The following is a 20,045-nucleotide window of genomic DNA, read 5'->3' as shown; positions in this document are numbered from 1 at the left end:
AGAGTCTAGAGTCCATATAGGAATATAATTTAGAAGTAACTAAAATTCGAAAATTCAGAATAAGAAATAAATAATATTAGAAGAAGAGCCTAGAGTCTATATAGAAATACAATTTACAAATAGAAATATAACAAAAGAAATATTGAAAGATGAGTCTATAGTCCATATAGGAATATAATTTAGAAATAAATAAAATTTGATATTAAAAATAATTAATAACTATCACGTATATAAAATACAATATTAATATTACACATTGTAGTTTGGCAAAGTTAGTACAAATTTAAAATTATATTATCATTTTAATATGTTCAAATAATAAATTGAGAAAAATATATATATGCTATTATACGAGAGAAAATATAATGATGCTAGCTTCACAATCTGCGAGGGCCACCATATTTAAATAAATTGATGATAATAATTATTTTTTTTCTTCGAGTTAAGGGTGACTATATTCTGTATTTTAGAACGGAGAGATTAGAATTAATTCAGCCATATAGTCTATGAGTCTGCCTCTTTAAATTTGGTATTTTGTTTGATTGGTTGAAATAATGAACTCGTCGTCATATGTATACGTACCTCTGTCTGGGATCTTCTTGTAACATCTTGCAGATTCAAGAAGTGCATGGGTAGCCATCCTGATCCCGTCCCGCTCCGGCGGCGCCTAAGTGTTAGAGCAAACAGCACCTTCTGTGGGTTAATTGATCAAAGCACCGATGTTGTGCTGGCTCGTTAATTAGCGGTATGAGAAGGAATGTAGTGGTTGTTTTGGAGTTGATTATTTACTAGGTACGCATATTAAGGATCTATTTGGAGATCAGTTTCTGACAACTTTAACTTTTTCTAGAATCTTCAGTGCCAAAAACTTTTCCAAACAGCTTATATTTTCAGTTAGATTCTCATAATTTGTAGTTATAGAATCTAGAGAATAAATTTAAAGCTAGAAGCGGGTATTTTTAGCTTTTTTTAATTTATAGAAGCTAGTTACCAACCGACCGCTGCTTAAAATTTTAAGCTCTTTTAACAAGACCTAAGTATGCAGAAGAAGATTTAAGAAATTGGATAATTAACCTTAAGGCAAGAGACAGCTTGTTCACCGTATGCCGACGCGCTTTCGTCCCTGCGGCGGAGTGGTGTGTTAGAAAACCGTGTGGCATACTGCTATATGCAGAAGGCCGAAGTAGCAGCTTAAATGATACTTCCTCTTTAATGTATGATGTTATTTTTTTATTAACGTTTGACTATTTGTTTTGTTCAAAATATTTATGTAACTATTATTTATTTTATTGTAACTTAATTTATCATCAAATATACTTTAAACATGATATAAATATTTTTTATATTTGCAAAAAAATTGAATATGACGAATGGCCAAATATTTGTTCGAAAAGCCAACATCGTCATACATTAAAATACGGAGGGAGTAAATTAATCAAGCAAAGAATATTAAGTCATCATCATGACGGCACTCACGGTCACGGACATTTTTTAGCGAGGACGTAGGAGAGCGCCGCTTCCCTGAAATCGTCGGCGACGTACATGTGCTTGTCACAGTCGATGGAGAGCGCGGACCTTCTCCGGCGCCGGCGCGCGCTGGCCACGAGCCGATCGCCGCGCGCCTCCAGCGCCTCCGGCCCCATGTCTTCCTCCTCGAACATTGCCGCCTCGTACTCATCGTCCTTGTCCTCCTCGATCCGCTCGTAGTCTCCTCCTCGTCGGCAGCAGAACATCCCGATGCTCCTGCATAGCGACAGTGGGCTCATTCTCGATCGATCACGCCGTTCGTCCTGGAGGATCGAGCAATGGACCAAACAAATCTATCAGAGAGGGTGAAAGATATGGATGATCAAAAATCCAAAAAAGTTTAGTAAAAATAAAAATTACCCTTAAATCGATGGAGATCTCAACATAGTCGGTCCGACCGTCAGATTAACACCGGTCTAGCCATCGGTCTGATAGTTGCCTTGTCGTCGATTGGACCGCCTCCTTGCCGCCGGTGTGACCGGCCACCGGTTAGACCGCCGAGTCACCTTTGGTCAAACCATCGGGATAAAAAATAACACGTATCAACGAAACTCTTATACTTTATTGCATCAATATGTGTTTACGAAGTGCATCTAAACACTACTCTCTCAACTCATGAACTAGTATTGAAATCTCGAAGCAAACCCTAACTTTTCTCTCCTAGAGTGTCGATATCTTTCAGCCTTAACCCTTATCTATTTATACTAAAAATCCTCTTCTCAAAATAGATGTAGGACTCAATCCCTCAATTTCCAAATCAAATACAATTTACCAAAACTGTATTCTCCTCTCAAAATACCGCAGCCACATCCAGCCACAATGAATCCGAACCGGACTCCTCCTCGCCAATCCCGTGGCGACACGTCGTCCTTGTACGGTTCCCGTGCGCTGCCTTCCTTCCTGCCGCATGGGCCAGCTGGGCTGCTGCTCCTGTTGATCCAGCCACCAACACGAGCCCAACCATCCAGGCCGACGTCCACAGCACACACGACACATGCACATATCAGCCAGCTACAGTATTCCGATTACTGTAGCAGCAACACAGTACCACTTCATTGATCCCCTTCTTTTCTTCCAATATCCTTGTCGAACACCAAAGCTTGCACGCGCACCTTGTGAAGCCCGTTGTAAATATCTCTCCTACACGATATCCATCCACCGTGTGCCATCTCGTATCCAACTTTGTCACTTGGTATACCGTCCGGACCTCAACTCCTCCCTGAGTCTAGTCCCGATCCCCACCGTTGACCGAAGTTGACATTCAAGAATCCCGACTCTAGTCACCTTCTCACATGGTATCCCAATCGCACTAGACATGGTATCCCAATCGCACTAGACATCTGCTCCTCCCTGAGCATAGTCTCGGTCCTCACCATTGACCAAGTCTAACCTCAAGTAATATGTACACAATCAGATAACACAACTATTTCTGAGCACAGATATCACAACCTGACACACATTAGTCATACGCACTCACACCAACATCCACACATACTCTCAAACTAAATCATTGATTAAATCATTTGTATAGCCAATTGTTCATCACAAATATTAATCATGATAATTATTTCACACGTCCCCTTCCCTGCCTTATGCGATCGATCGATCGATCGCGTCTTGTGTTGGGCTTGGCTTTACAACTTTTTCGTAGTCCGGCTCCAGCACGACCGAGATCGATTTCTAGTATAATAATGCGTACGTAACGGCATGCTCAAACGGTGTACAATACGAGTACGAGTACGACTATAGTAGTCGGACTCGGACGGACCCGAAGCAGAGCAACCAGACTCTCCGAGTGCGAGCGGATCCCCTGACGTCTATCCGCCGTCCAATCTCATCGATCCATCCAATGGTGTCCGTTGGTTCGTCGCTCCATCCCAATATAAATACAACCTAATACGGATGGGAATGGCTAATTGGCGCGCACTAGCTCACACTCCCTCCCCCGCGCCAGCTCTTCTTTTCGCAATTTTTTTCGCTTTTCTATATTTTTTAAATCTTCAGACATGTGTTTTCATATCTTTGAATTGAAAGTTTTTAAATATTGACTTGAAAGTTTTCAATCTCAAGTTAAAAGTTTTCAAATCTCGAGTTGAAAGTTTGTAAATCTGAGTTGAAAGTTTTCAAAATTTGTCTTATAAATTTAAATTTTGAGTTGAAAATTTTCAATGTTTGAGTTGAAAGTTTTCAAAATTTAACTTCAAAGTTTAAATCTTAGGGGAATTTAACTATTTGTCACTTTTACGGTTGGCAATTAGCCAAATACCCTTTTTAGGTTTGCACTTACTATTTTGCCACCGGAAAGAGAAGATTTTGTAACTATTTGCCACTTTTGATACTGTAGACCACGTGTTGGTGCAAACACACACACTGGCCTGAGAGATTTGCTTTACTCTATTGCAGGTCCAAAGAATTGCTTTCGGGTTCTAAGCGTACCAGTTGGTTTGATCCTGCAACCAACAAGAACCAAAGAAAAGCAAAGTTAAATCCATAAACGAAAGCCGATCGGCTGGATTGCCGATGACGTATCGTCCAATATTAAGCCGATGTAACATGCATTAGATCAACAATGAAATATAAATCATAGAAATAGTTAGATCTACCTGATCGGCTGTAGATATCAATAATATACAATCTATTCATCGAAATATGTTTAAACCAAATGATTAGGATAGATCGGACAGCATGCCGAGACAGTATAAATCACTTATGTCTAAAAGTACTTCGAAGCAAAGATTATATATATTCATAGCGTAGCCGATAAGACAGATCTAACATGTATCGGCTAGTACGTACTCAGATACTACTTTATACTAAGATATCAATATAGATGAAATATACTAAACATGAATCAATCTAATATCAGGATAACCTAACCGACTGATAGTAGACTTAATATATTTTATCTAAGTGAGATCTTAATATAAGAGCAGATTTAGTATATCAAGTAAACATATAAAGAACAAGATAACTAAACCAGGTAAGATCGGCGGAAACTCCGATGCTATCTCTATTAGCAATCATAAGACAAGCTAGATATTATAGTTCAGAGCATTACTTAACAGATCAAACTTAAACGATGCAGCATTAAGCATGAAGAGAAACATAAGATCTAAACAAGTTAATGATACCTTTTTCAAGATAGTAAATATACTGTATAATCTATCTCGACGTCAATATCTATACCGACTGTTTTCGATGATAGAGGCTATCCGATGAGGTTAGATAGTGATATCGATCTAGATTATATAGCATATATGATAACTCGACGATTTACATAAACAAGATTAGAGTGTCATAGAGATGTAAGCACTAATCCCGAGAACGTAAGCCGCCATAACAAGCTTTACCTTTTTCGTCGGAGATCGAAACCGATGCACCCCAACTCGAAAGCAAGAACTCGTCGAAACAATGAAAATATAAAAGGGTGGCGATACGCCGAAAGTATTATTGAACTGATGTTATTTGCTTCTGAGGTATTGGATCATATTTATACCTAAAGTACATAATATGTCCTTGTCAGACACGACTCTATCTCTATTACAACTCAAAATACGAACAAGTCCCTCAGGCGGACTCTTACCGGAATATCTCTAAGAAAACTACTAGAATATCCTAATTAATAGATACAATTGCCTTCTTTGGACTCAATCCATGCGTGGCAATACTTGTGCAGCACCCCAACAATGATTCTAGAACCATCTTGCTGAAATTGGCTACATTGGCTTCTCCTTGTCCGACTCAATATCAGACGATGCAGACAGTAGCCAACGTTGTCTGTAGCTGATGCGCACTCTGTTTCCGAGAAATGAACTTCTTTCAAATCCGCTTCGACTTTAACCTCAAATCCAATCTATGATCTACCAAATTTGGTCGTTAACACCACCACATGTGCATGCCAACATGGACTGGGCGCATGAAATGACCAATATACCCTTGCCTTCACAAATCTATTCATATTAAAGAGTGAGGAGAAAATATTGAAGTTGTATTTATCCCCCTAGTGGGTTTTGGTGTAATGATGAATACGATTAAGGGACTAATGAGTTTATTGAGTTACTCAGGTGATTAGTCCCAACTCCCAAGGTGAACTTAGGTGATCGAGAGATGCTTGGAGACCCCCTACAACATTCATTCAAGCAGATTTGAAGCTTGAAAGACAATATGATAGTTTAATATTTGAAATCGAGTTTTAGGAAAAACCGTACTATTAAGAGGGGTTCCAAGTGTGGTTCTGGGATATAAAAAGTGCTCTTAGTGAGATCCATATGGTAGAATATTTTTAGGAGCTATTTTTGGAAATGGCTCCATCCCGGACAGAGAAGGCTGGCCGGAAGTTCTGGCCCCTGCACCCGGAACTTCCGGACCTTACGAGTTGAAAATTTTCATAAGTGTTGTCCGGAAGTTCCGGGCCCCTTCCAGTTCAAAAATGTGAGTAACGGCTAGATGACGTCACCTAGCCGTTATATATATTCGGATCGCACCCAGCTCACCTTTTGGCCATTTTCACTTCAGTTCTTTCATGCCCTAGGTTCTTCTAGCCTCTCCCAAGATCCCTTTGCTTCCTCCACTCAAATCTAGAGCCATTCTTGGGAGATTGAGAGAATAGATGAGAGTGTAGGAGTGATTTGGAGAATGTTTGAACATTAGGTTTGTTTGAGCACTTTGGATATCTTGTGGGCTGTCACTTGGGTTTATTACTCTTGGAGATCTTCTCCTAGATGGTTAGGTGTCGCCCGCGAGCTTCCAAAGATCTTGTGGATGTCCCGGGTAAGTTTGTGAAGGTTTTCCTTACCTCCGCAAGGAAACAAGGTAAGTGAGTAAAGATTCTTGTGCTGAGTTTTCAGAGGTTCTCCTAGGTAGAGCAACTTGCACTTGTGGTCTTTTCTAGAAGGATTTAAGAGTTGGATCTTGGTGATCGCTCAAATTCTAGAAAATGACCTAGGAGTGTTGAGTTGAAGGCCTTGGACTTTTTCTGGGATCTTTGCACAAGTGAGGCAAGGGGTTAATTGAGATATGGCTTCTTGGAGCACCTCAACGGAGAGTAGGATTGCAAGATCCGAACTTCGGGAAAAAAATCGCCTTTGTCCTCTCTGTGATGATTCTGTGCATGTTGTTGTGATTGTGTATCTGCTTTGTCATCCAGTAGTTTACTTCGTGCAATTTAGTTCAAGTCACTGTTAAGATCTTCAGGTTTTTCTGTTGCCCGAAAGTTCTAGTATTAAGATCACCGGAAGTTCCGAACAGTCTGAGCAGATCGGAATTTCCAGTGTTCTACACCCGGAGGTTCCGAACCTGCTGAATTTTACCGCTGCGAATTTGTTTGTAATTTTCAGGAAAGCCTATTCACCCCCTCCCCCTCTAGACTATATCTTAGCGCGTTCTAATTTACATGATATGAGAAAAAAATGACATCTTTGAGCACCTTTCAACTTAAAATAAAATGTGATAGTAGCAATTATGATTTTTGACACCTTACAGTGATATGAAGGACAAATGCTCACACTGACCAATAAGCAAATGCACATTTTGAATTTAGAATATTCAGTGGGCTAATACAATAGAACTTTTTGTTTTAATTATTTCTAGTTTTGAATTAAAAGATGTAGAGAACCGGATATGCTTGCTTGGCTTTATTCTAGACTTAATTTATAAACTCTGAACTGCAATTTTTTTTTCTGAGTCCTGGAAGATGTTAAATATTACACATAAGTCCTGCCACATAGTGTATTTTTTTATAGTCTATTAAAGAAAACATAGCGCATAAAGGTCCAAGATGGCCTATATAAGTACTATAAAGGCTAACATTTACAATCAGAATGATGAGATCGTTTTAGGGTTATGATGGTAGGGTAGATTGGTCATTTAACGCACCTAATTCATGTTAGCATGCTCATGTGGCGGTCTACAGTGTTAAAAGTGGCAAATAGTTAGAAAAACTTCTCTCTCCGGTGGCAAAATAGTAAGTGCAAACCTAAGAAGGGTATTTGACTAATTGCCAAATGTAAAAGTGGCAAATAGTTAAATTCCCCTAAATCTTAAGCCGGATTTGAAAAATCTAACTTGAAAGTTTTCAATCTGTTAGTAAAAAAAATCTTCAAAAAAAGAAAAATCTTACCTAAATTACTACTCCCTCCTTCCCTAAATATTTGACACCGTTGACTTTTTTTAAACATGTTTGACCGTTCGTCTTATTCAAAAACTTTTGTGAAATGTGTAAAACTATATGTATACATAAAAGTATATTTAACAATGAATCAAATGATAGGAAAAGAATTAATAATTACTTAATTTTTTTGAATAAGACGAATGGTCAAACATTTTTTAAAAAGTCAACGGCGTTAAACATTTTGGGATGGAGGGAGTATTATTATCTAAAACTAATTTAGTTAGTTGAACTAAACTGCTCCCAAAAACACGTGCTGCCAACGCATGTGAGGTAGTTTTTCCGTAATACATATATGACATATCATAAGATTATATTTATCCTAGGATATACTATCACATTTGTATTAGGTTATACTCCCTCCATTTCGATATGTTTGATGCCGTTGACTTTTTATCACATGTTTGACCGTTCGTCTTATTCAAAAAATTTAAGTAATTATTAATTCTTTTCCTATCATTTGATTCATTGTTAAATATATTTTTATGTAGGCATATAATTTTACATATCTCACAAAAGTTTTTGAATAAGACGAACGGTCAAACATGTGCTAAAAAGTCAACGGTGTTAAAACATTTCGAAACGGAGGGAGTATTTATTTATATTGGGATGGAGAGAGTACCTACATAGGCACATAGCCAACCTCACGGTCAGGCACGAGGCAGTTAATTAACGTGCTTAGTACAAGTTTCCAAATCTCCACGACGACATGTTCAAGATTCAGCAAGATCTGCTGTTCTTGCTATTCTGAGGAAAAAAAAACTTGTTTGGACGAAATTTGAAATGTACTCCAAGTTTGACCTTTACATTCCATTCTATCTCATTATGCTTTTAGGTTGTTAGGAGCAAACAGGTTCAGAGAGGCTACAGGCGTTCCAGCTCTGTTCTAATCTCAGAATAAGCGTATAAGCAGTTTCGTGTTTATTTTTCAGCATTCTGCTACAGCATACAACATTCTTGCCGACAAAAAGCACAAGCAAGAGCCTTATATACAAGGTTTACAGGGTGGAAAGTATACCACCAGGTTTTCAGTTGACATTGCAGGCATTACATTCTACTCATCCTTTCTTCTCTTCATGTTGACTAAGGCTTTGTAGTTCTGGAGCTCCCATGCGCAGGCCCTTCTCAAAGCTGCACATAATTAGAAGGCAAATTTATAGTAATGACATTTTTTTAAAATGGACAAAATTATAATGACATGGATCCACAATTTTACAGGTCAACTTGTTAGCAGTTATACCCAAAATAGAGATAAAAAAACAGAACATGAAGCCAGTAGATGCAAGAGAAACGGAAAATGACAGAAAAGCAACGTGTCAATGAAAAAGAGAAACATCCACGTCAGAAAACTACAAAAATTATTACTATGTACTCTCCGGTAGTTCTGTTATGGAGAGGTACCATTGTTCATACTAGCAGAAAGAAGATCGGAAGACATTTTCTGCTATCATACCCGATCCATGTGCCTTTATGCATAATGAATGAATACATAATATTCAGAACCTCTTTTCAAAAAAAAAAAAACCATAATATTCAGAACTAAGTGCAAAGGCAACGCCACTGTATGCATAATGAATGAATACATAATGTTTCAGAATTAATAGTGCAAAGGCAGTGCTACTGTATAAAAGAAACTAGGTGCTGATGAGTTTGTAAAAGAAAAAAACGCGCATGATTTGCATATGCGACTAGCCTATTTGTGGATAGATGTTTGATTGAAAATTATACTTTTTCCACGAGATATTTAACTACCTTACAAGTTTATATATTCTAGAATATACTACCTCCGTTTTTTAATAGATGACGCCGTTGACTTTTTTCTCACATGTTTATTCAAAAATTTTATGCAAATGTATAAGATATAGATCATACTTAAAGTACTATGAGTGATTATAATTACGTAAATTTTTGTAAATATTGGTTTAGAAATTCAACAACTGGAAGTAAGATTTCATTAACTCAAGCTTTCATTAGTTCTCAAACTTCAATGCAAAATGAGTATGCTTTGAAAACTGCAAAGGAATCATAATATGTTAAAAAGGTAGTCAAACTTACTTTCAGGAATGCGCTCAAATGAGCTTGACATTGGATTCCACACAGATCATGACTTGTGTCACTGAAAGAACGATGAAAATGGTCACATGGAAGATTATGTGGAGCAAAGTAAACACTCAGTATCGCTAGTTGAATTGAACTTACACAATTTATCCATCAGCTGGGTCAAGCTCTGCAAATCCTCCCATAAAGTACAGAAATAAGGAACTCACGAGATCAGCAACAAAAGAGACTGCGTGGGCACATATCGTAATATATTGTGATGTCGCTGGGAAATCCTTAATTCCAAAGAATGAAATCTTTGATATTGAATTCGTTATCAAATTGATGAATCCATTTCTGCTGAAGACCGAGGCTTCCTGTCTGTCCTCAGGATCGATAACACAGAACCGAATGATGCACATAGCCACACAAAATCACCGGAGCAATTATTTTAATGACAAGCCACCTTTTGAACTCTCTGTTTTTCTTCTCTCTAGTTATGTGACAGCAATCTTTTGATTCCTTTCCCTCTTCACCTCCAAACAAGTATCTGGATAGCAGTAGCATTGACAGGTGGCTAGCAAATGATGAGAGCAGAGCCCATATCAAGCTCTTAAGCATCCTCCTCTTGGGCCTTCCAGAATTGCCCTTTTTGTCTGATGCTGCATTGACCTTTTCGTCTGATGCTGGCTTGGCAATTCCAAGAGCACCTGGACCAGTATCCACAGCCTTGGTGTCCATTCTTTGCCCATTCACACTTTTAATAGCCTGGCGAAAAGATAACTCACGTATTATATGAAAGGCAATCTTGCTTGCTGGATCTTCTGACATAGTCCCTGGCAACTGAACCATCTCTGGAGGCAGAGATGCCACCAACCTCTTCATAGCCTCCATGACCACTTCCCACTCCTCTTTCTCCACACTTGTTGAATTTTCCTCAACTATCTCCTCCTCTTTCTCCACAATTGTTGAATTTTCCTCAACTATCTCTCCACAGTAGGTGCAGCTGATGTCAATCTGAGCGCTTGGTTCCTCTGGCGAAACAAAGGAGCATGAGATTACTAAATGTCATAATTTCTGTGATACAAGATACTGTCAAGCTCGTGTTTTTTGGCTTTCAGAATTATATAAATCAATGACATATAAAGCCAAATGGTACCTGATTAGAGAAACTCACCTGATATTGTGCATGTTCCCGTTTGTTCTATAATAGAGGCTTGATGATCTGAAACAAAGCACCGTGCTTTCTCGACCTTGGTCCTAGAACTGTTGCCTTCATCAACAAAATTTCTGCAACACAAGGAGATAATTAACAGCACAACAGAATAAGGAGCTGAATCATAAGGGAATAGTTCAAATATGCAGGGTAAAGATGACATGAGATGCTATTTAAAAGGACCAAACCAATCTATGGATAGAACTAAACACGATCATAGATTTTTCACAAAAAGTTAGTTAAGGCATTAGCTTTGTGACAGAAAAGTCTAGGGTAGATGAAGGAACTGGGTTTGATCGAATGACAACAGCAGGGTAGTCAAGATATCTTAGCAAACAAATGGAGGATGCTTTATACGAAAATTCTACAGATACTCCAGTGCCCTTTCTATTTTACTTACGAAGAAACTTCTGAAGATTTTGGTGGTACCAAGCAGTTACATCTTGAAGGCGCTAGAGATTTTGTATAACAGATCAGTAAGAAAGGAATAGCAGAGATGTTGGGTATATCACATGGATATGAAAATAGGTCATGTTGAGGTCACCTACAAGCCACCTTTTGCACAAATTTCATACATGTATTACATGAACTGCTTTATATAAGAGCATTTAGAATAAAAGGGGTGCCTGCTATATCTTGTATATCAATACACATAAAAAACATGAATGTGGTTCCACAAGAAAAGGACACAGAGTTGCTAAATATAACAATCATGTCACCACAGTTAGGAGAAAAATCCTACTACATGTAAGTATGGAAAGGGAGCAACTTAAGAGAAAATCAAGCATGCTTACTGATTTCTCCCAGCTTGCTGGTCCATCTGAAATTGATTGACAGAGTCCAAATTCTGCAAAGGAATTTATGTTGTTATGATCATCATAATACATGGAATAATACTATAATAGAACTGGAACATTTAGTCCATGTATAATCAAGATTTAACTGGCATCACCTTGTTATATTCTGCATATCTATCATCTTGATCAAAGACACCACAAGAGGAAGCCTTTCTCAACTTATCCTGCCAAAAAGTGATGAGAAATCAGGAGATGAAAACAATCAATGTGACTTCAAGCAAAATTAGAAATGTAACACCAACCCGTATGTAGGCCTTCAAAATAGGCATGATGGCAGGACGGTAATCAAATGCACAGACTTCTGACAACATTTTCTTCATGTACTCAATTTCAGAATCAATCCTCAATATCTTAGCATCAATATAGTCAGTCTGCAAATTCAATGGCAAAAGATTAAAAATTAATTGCAATCCAAGAATTCGAGGAAAAGAAAGGGTCAAGTAAGAAACTAAGAATGAGACCTCAGTAAGGAAACAGTTAGGAGGTTCCTGTTCTGAAATCTTTCCATCATCAAGCTTACTCTTGTATGCATCTATTAGTGTGTCCCTGAAAGTCTTAATCTGCAATATGATCTGAACTCCACGTTGAAGACGTTTTTGTTTCATGCTCAACCATGATAACAGCATCCCTTCTTGCAGGGGTGTATAGAATAGCCATTTGAAGACATCATCTTCCATGATAGAACCATCAGTACTAGAAATGATTTTTCTTACATCCAGACAGAGGGTGTTAGTATCTTGAACGAGAGTAACAGCATCAAAAGAATCACTCCCATCTTCATCAAACTCAGGACTCTGCTCAAGTTCCCATGTATTGGCTAACGACAACTGATGCAGCAATTTATAGATCATTTCAAGATCTTCTGCACCTAGAAATGCAATGCTCAACATACCGGGCAACAGATAGGCTCTTCTTCCCACCCGAAGTCTTGAAAACGTGGTCAATTTATTTGTAAGATCAGCAGAAAGGATCCTTAGATCTATGAGCTTGAAAACCACTTCCTGAATCTTCTGCATGATTGTTTTCCTTATCTCGGTATCTTCAAAATTAGTGTCATCCACTCCTCCTCTCATATACATGTTGCCTGGAAGCCAACTAAAGGTTTTTAATCCCCTTACATCATTGTCAGATATTCTCCTAGGTATAATTGGCTCAGATCTAGGCAGTTGTGGTAGATGTTCATTCTCGAGATGCAACAAGAAGCCTTCAGAATCTAGAAACATCCTCTCACAATTGGGACAAACCCAATATAACCAGGATTTTGTGTCTTGTATGAAGCTGATGGCATCAGATAATAAAGGAACTTGATGCAGCTCAAAAGGGGGTATACAGCCCCTATAATAAGTCATCTCCAATTCCTCAATCTCAACCGATAGAATTGCTGATTGCTCCAATTCACTCTTGTTATACCAAAAGGCCTTAGCGAGCTCAATGTTATTGGCTTCATCACAAAAATCTGATTCTAATTGTTCAAGCTCATTGCCTGAGGAAGGATTACAACCTTCCTCCTCTTGGTTATTGGTATTGACAGGAACCGCCATTATTGTCAACACTTGAAATACCCAGCAAGAAGTCACTGCTGATAAAACATCTCAAGATACTGTAGGTTGTAAGTATTTCATGCAAAAGGGAACACAGAGAAAACAACAAATCATTTTAAGGAATCATCTTGTTGATAAGTTAGAATTTGAGGTTCTGTGTTTGTGGAATACTGTACAACAAGAACGAGATTGTTCCTGACACTTGAAAGATCCGAGCAAGAAGTCACTGCTAATAAAATATCTCAAGACATTGTAGGTTCTAAATATGTCATGGAAAAGGGAACATAGAGGAAACAACAAATCATTTTGAGGAATCATCTTGTGATAAGTTAGGATTTGAGGTTTTGTGTTTGTGGGATATTGTATGTCAATAGCGAGATCAAGGTAGCATAAATGCCACAAGATAAATTTGTCCGCAGGAAGGGAAGAGATAATAATAAGGATTTAAGCCTCCTTGGGAAATGCTGCAACAACAACAAGATCAAGGTGTCATGCAATAATGCCACAGCGAAGTCTAAGTTGTTCACATTACAGGAACAAAAAGTTTGAAGCAGAAATACCACTACAAGCATAAGACTAAGATGTTCGAAATGCTGTAGAAAGACAAAGCCACCAACCTGGAAGGCGCCAGAGGTGCGCGCAAGGTGTTCGCTGAAATGTCGCACTGCAGAATCCTCGTGCCCTGCCAAGAAAAAGACAACGAACATAGGAGATAAAGAAACTGGATCCCAGAGGTGAACGCGAGGGTTCTTGATGAAATTCCGAAGCAAGAGATAAGCGATCGATAACCTTTAGCAGCGCCACGAACAGGCGACGAGGCGCGAGCGAGACGTTCGTCGAAATGCCCCAAAGAATCCTAACCTGCCAACAAAAAAGCGAGAACGAACAAAGGAGTTCAAGAAACTGGATGGGAGAGGCGAACGCGAGGATTTTCCATGAAATTCCGCAGCAAGAGATAAGCGATCAATAACCTTTAGCAGCGCCACAAACCGGGCGACGAGGCGCGCTCGAGACGTTCGTCGTAATGCCGCAGTGCCGCACCAATGAATCCTCCTAACCTGCCAACAAAAAAGCGAGAACGAACGCCGACGAGTTCAAGAAACTGGATGGGAGAGGCGAACTCAAGGCATTCGATGAAATCCCGAAGCAAGAGATAAAGAGCGATCGATTACCTCTAACAGCGCCACGAACGGGGGGCGACGAGGCGCGCCGCGCCCGCGCTCCGGTCGCCGCGCGCAGCCGCGAAGGTTGAAGGGGAAAGCACCGCCACCGCCGCAGCCGAGAAGCCGCCCCGATCCCCCCAGCAAGGCGAACAGCGCGCCGCCCCCGCGCCTCGACGAAATGTGGCTTCTCGAGGCGGTTGGTTGTTCACGGGCTGATAGGGTTCGCGTCGCCGGGATTCTGCGAGGCGGCGAAGTAGTTGAAGTTGAAGAGCAAAGCCAGCGGGAGAGCGGCGACGAGAAGAACGAGGAGACTTGCCTGGCGTTTCGTACTATAGCACGAACATTAAAGCAATCGAAAGGCATCTTAATCCAGCCCATCTACATGTGTAAATTATGTATTTATATTATTCTTATAGAATTAAATGTTACTATCAAATATGTCTGTGCGTTGTAATGGGTTGAGCTAATTTAATTTGCACATATGTGTCGGTAGATAAATAATTAACTCCCATTGTTTTGTTTATTCATATGCTTATTCAAATCACTTATTACCAAATAAAAATTATTTATATGCAAATCTTTTTATATACGTGTTCTTAACGACTCAAAAATGGATACGATGGACACTCTAGCGTAAGAAAAAAGGAAAGGAAGCTTAAGAAAATTCACATTTACCATTTATTTATTATAATCAATAATTTTGGATTAGGTAAATGCCAAAAAAAAATTGTGTGTGAAACACAATACAAACGTAAACAATCATGTAAACGCGCGTACATTTTACCCCTATGAACACCTATTATAACTAGACATGCATATCTTATATCTTTATATTCATGAAGTAATCACAAGGACACCAATGTCGATGGGTATGTCATGTATCACTGAAAGAATAATTAGTTGCAAATACGAATACCCAAGTCAAGTCTTGAGTGAACAAATTTCACCACCGAAACCTAATCAGTTAAGCTACGCTCATTTTTATGCCAAAACAAAGTTACCTAATAGCTTTCAATTAATAAAATTATAGATTATCTAGGTTTAAATTATTGATATCACAATTTTGACTATTCCCCCTGTTTTCTATTTAAACGAATTCCTTTTTTAATCAAAGTTTGAGCAATAAATTGTTCTATCATAGACAAAATTCAGATTTACAATTGATAAGATCTTTTTAAAAATAATAAATAAATAAAACATATATCAAACTTCAACAAAAAAAAAAAGGAAAGTAAAACCATGTGAATTAAGCAAATGCAGCAGTAAAATAAAAAATTACACTTTGCATAGTAATCCACTTTTAATTTTAGTAATGTGTTAAAATGGCTGATTTTTTTTTAAAAAAAAAACTTCAGACGACTGAAATTTAGCATTCTCTATAATGAAAATTGCAATAGAACGTTCCTCGGAAACCAAACATCGAAGGTTTCGTTCACTGGATGATGGAAACAATTCAAGTCAGCGACAGCAAGGGAAATGCTGCATAAATGTGCCATCATTAGCAAAGGATATAATCAGCAGACAAGAACTTTCATCTTTAGTTTGGTCAATATAACACAGGGAAGCGTGATAACAATAACATTTGACTCATGACATAAGCAGTTCCATGTTTACTTTCACAGAAAGAAAGTATTCTGCTACAACATACAACTTCATTGCCGACAAACAGCACAAACAAGAGCTATGCATGGAGGATTACAGAGTGGTAGGTCCAAACCTAACATAATCTATATCACCCGGTTTTCGGTAACATTTTACGCCCATTACTTTCTACCCATTCTTTTCTTCGTGTTTCCATCTAGCAGTTGGTGTCATATACAGCCAGGCCTTGTAGTTCTGGACCTTCCAAGCGTGGGTTCTTCTCAAAGCTGCACGTAATCAGAATGTGCATAATGGGCATAGGTCAACTTGTTGATACTTATAACCAAAACAGGAATCATCGACACTGAACATTAATTAAGCCACCGAGGGCAATAACTAGATATAAGAGAAACAGGAAATGGAATGCAAGCAAGATGCATCACTGCAAAAGGAGAAAACATCCACGCAGGACAGAAGTCTACAGAAACTAAGACTATATATACTTGCTCATATAGATCAGAAGACAGACTTGTAAACATCCTACCTATGTGTCTTTATCAATAGAGAAATACAGAATACTCAGAAGGTTGCCTAGAAACATGCAAGCACAAGGGGAGGCAAAGCAAGCGCATTGGATGGATCAACTATTAAACCGCTCTCGAATTTAACGCAGAGCCACTAGGTGAGCTGCTTCATACTGTGATATACCTCTCTCTACTATATTGTGTTGGTGATGGTGAGTCTGCCAATGCGTGTGTTCAAGATGTTTTTCGACAATGGAATTCAATCCAGCCTCCAAAATGTGTAAGATGGTATATTCTCTAGATAAACAGATTGCTTGGGTATGTGGCTAGGCTATTTCTGGATTGATGTTTGATTGAAAATATTTTTTTCCAAGCAATGTATAAATCTTTTTGACTTTATATTTTGTAATGTTATTTCAAGTCCCTTGCAACACAAGGGCATTTGGCTAAAAGTTATTCCTAGAAAGACCCAATAAACAATGATAGATCTCACGTGTGCCCTTTCAAATTACAGGCCATATCCTAAAAAAAACTAGAAGATAGGGATGATACACTATATTACTACAAAGTAGTCAACCAGAATAATGGAACAATAATAAAGTATTTGCCACAGTGGGAAGGGCCTCCCCAAAACACTAATGAGTAATGAGTGAAAAATAATTCCTCACAAGTATTTTGTTTGTTAACTTGTTATCAAGGAAACATTGAATATACGTACAAATGAATATGAAAAACAGAAGGAAATACGATGTAATGATGATGAAATGGCAGGGATCAGAAAGAAACCTTACTTATGGGGCTATGGGCATGAAATGTTTAGTATAGGATCCTCATATTGGCCACCAACATTAAATTCCTAGTTTAATTTACCTTATGGAAGTATTGATTACGACACTAACAAACTTGTGTCAGAATTTGTTTTGGGCTACCATTAGTTTTGAAATTTAATATAAAATGATAATGACTTTAATACTGCTGAAGAAATCATAATAGTATCACAAAGGCAGTCAAACTTACTTGCTTAGGGGAATGTGCTCAAATGGTCCTGATGTAGGAATTGTTCCACACAGATCATTGCTTGAAACATCACTGAAAGAACAAGGGGGTAAAATTTATCACATTCAAGATTGTTTGCAGCCAAGCACTCAGCACCAGGAATTGTACTTACACAACTTTAAGACTAGATATTCCGGCCAGTTCCCTTGGGATTGGCCCAGTCAAGCGATTGCCATTGAGCCGCCTTCAAAGCATAATAATGTGTTAGAAAGATAGAATGCATAAGTCAACAAACCACCAGAAAATTCAAACAAGCTGAAGGTAAAGTTTTAAAGACATCAATATGCATTCCCGCTTATTTCTTATAAAGCATGAACAGGGACTAACGAAGTTAAATCAGAAAATAGCCATGATAGAAATAGTTTGTGTAGGTGTTTGCTCGCAAATGATGAAGAGGCAGCAAAGATAAAAGAGAGTATGGATCAATAAACCTATATGATATACACGTATTTATTTTGAAGTAAGAATGTAAAAACACAGGCATTGTAGTTTGAAATGGAGGAAGTATGCAGAATGTGCATATACGGCATGAAATCAGTAGCTAACATGTGAGAACTTAGAACTATTTTACAATGAGATCATTTGAATAACACAAACTTACAAGAATACAAGGGACGTTAATTTCCCAAGTGTTGGAGGTATAGTCCCAGAAATGTTGTTCTTGTACAGGTCCAAGCTTATAAGATTCTTCAAATTACCAAGTTCCGATGGGATCGTTCCTTGAATATTATTCTTGTATAGCTCCCTGTTCCAATGCTGATGGTTAATACTACCAAAGTGCATCAATATAAATTATGCGAATAACTAACAATCATACATTAAACTAAACAAAACTTCAATACATCATTCTCAGACATCACAAACTGTATGAGAATAGAACTTGACAGATATCTTGGAGATAAAAGAAAATGGATCTTACATAAATGTTCAACCATAGAATATGCATAAAAGTATAAAACCATGTCACAATATCATGTTTTAGGAGTGCGGTGGGAAGGACATGAGATGGTATCTTATCTACCTCAATCACTAAACTATGTCATATTAGAAGTAAAACAAAATAATTGAGAAGAACTAGCAAAGAATCAAACCACATGGGCAAGAAAAGCTTACAGATATTGCAGATGATCCAACTTTCCAAGCTCAGGCACCAGATGACCAGATAAGTTCAAATTCCCAAGATCCCTGTTAGAAGAGGGATGTATTCCAAGAAAACAATTAGAAGAAGATGTTCTTGAGAAATAATTCAACTTCATATACAATACAAGGAACTGGCCATAGATTTTGACCACACTGAAAAAGATTAATAGTAAAGTGGATTGTTTTTTTACTTCATGAACTGACGCACAGTAAGTGTTTTGGAGGTTTGGACTTTGGAACACAAATGACAGACAGAAGAAATGAAAGCTGTGAAAGTTCAAATGGGTAAGCAATTGAAGCTAAAATTTTCTCTAGCCTTTGGTCCTTATCATTCCTCTCACATCTAAATTCTTCAACCATAACACCCCAACCGCCCAACCAACCAAGAAACCTAATAACACTCTCATTAAAAGAGATACATCTATCTGATTCTTGTCATGTTTCAATTTGCTCAGGACCATTCCAATTTTTCCTCGGTCCAATAATAAAAAAAGCGCACTTGCCTTTTGAGTAAAACTGTAAAGCCATATCACGGCATAGCCACACAATCTCAACAAGTTCCATAGCAAAATTCTTACAAAATCTAGTACATCCTAGTAAAACTCTAAAAAGGCTGCCTCGTGGATCGGTTTCTCCTCTCATCAACGAACTACAGCTCTACTAGTCTTCTAGATCAACGCGGCCGCAACGGAATCGACTGCTCATCCAAACACGGCTTGCCTCGCGATCCAGTTCCCCCAAACACCCAAAAGTACCCAACTCGAGCCTACGCGTACAGTACAGCGCAGCGCGAGGAGAGGGAGGGAGGGAGAGGGTCGCTCACAGGCGCGTGACGCGGTTGTCGCGGTCGCAGGTGACGTGGAACCAGGTGCAGGGGTTGACGAGCGTGGGGTCCCAGCTCTGCAGCACCCCGCCGGGGTCCCTGAGGCTCCGCCGCAGCGCCGACAGCGCGTCGCCCTCGGAGTTCGCCCCCGCCATCGCCACCACCACCGCCGCCGCCACCATCGCCACCACCCCCAGCGCCCCCGCCCCCATCCCTCCCGGATCTGGACGCGCACGAGGCAGGGCAGAGAGACGAGGCGAAGAGGAGGAACACGAGGAAGGGGGAAGAAGAGTAGTAGCAGCAGCAACAACACCACCACCACCACCACCACCTGCCGCTGCTCGGCTGGCGCTGGTGGTGTAGGGCGACTTTTTGTATTGCTCCGCGTGTAGTCGTGTCGCGTGCGCGTTCGCG

At 39.0% G+C, this 20,045-nt stretch overlaps 2 protein-coding genes across 2 annotated transcripts; both read right to left on the bottom strand.

Moving 5' to 3' along the window:
- Positions 1-8,522: 8,522 nt before the first annotated feature.
- On the bottom strand, positions 8,523-14,841 carry LOC107281852 (uncharacterized). Its single transcript, XM_015793366.3, has 12 exons — positions 14,517-14,841; positions 14,316-14,402; positions 14,134-14,205; positions 13,962-14,026; positions 12,265-13,808; positions 12,046-12,174; positions 11,899-11,967; positions 11,741-11,793; positions 10,908-11,020; positions 9,893-10,764; positions 9,749-9,809; positions 8,523-8,824 (listed from the first exon to the last, which is right to left on the bottom strand). The coding sequence occupies exons 5-10, from the start codon at positions 13,342-13,344 to the stop codon at positions 10,118-10,120; spliced, it is 2,091 nt and encodes a 696-aa protein (XP_015648852.2). The 5' UTR covers positions 13,345-13,808; positions 13,962-14,026; positions 14,134-14,205; positions 14,316-14,402; positions 14,517-14,841; the 3' UTR covers positions 8,523-8,824; positions 9,749-9,809; positions 9,893-10,117.
- A 1,144-nt stretch (positions 14,842-15,985) lies between these two features.
- LOC4327564 (leucine-rich repeat protein 1-like) lies at positions 15,986-19,974 on the bottom strand. Its single transcript, NM_001406364.1, has 6 exons — positions 19,632-19,974; positions 18,782-18,853; positions 18,270-18,413; positions 17,781-17,852; positions 17,630-17,701; positions 15,986-16,375 (listed from the first exon to the last, which is right to left on the bottom strand). The coding sequence occupies exons 1-6, from the start codon at positions 19,841-19,843 to the stop codon at positions 16,306-16,308; spliced, it is 642 nt and encodes a 213-aa protein (NP_001393293.1). The 5' UTR covers positions 19,844-19,974; the 3' UTR covers positions 15,986-16,305.
- Between the last annotated feature and the right edge of the window lie 71 nt (positions 19,975-20,045).

This window comes from Oryza sativa, chromosome 1 (genome assembly GCF_034140825.1).
Source record: "Oryza sativa Japonica Group chromosome 1, ASM3414082v1".
NCBI lineage: Eukaryota > Viridiplantae > Streptophyta > Magnoliopsida > Poales > Poaceae > Oryza > Oryza sativa.
This window is presented reverse-complemented; position numbering and strand designations above follow the sequence as displayed.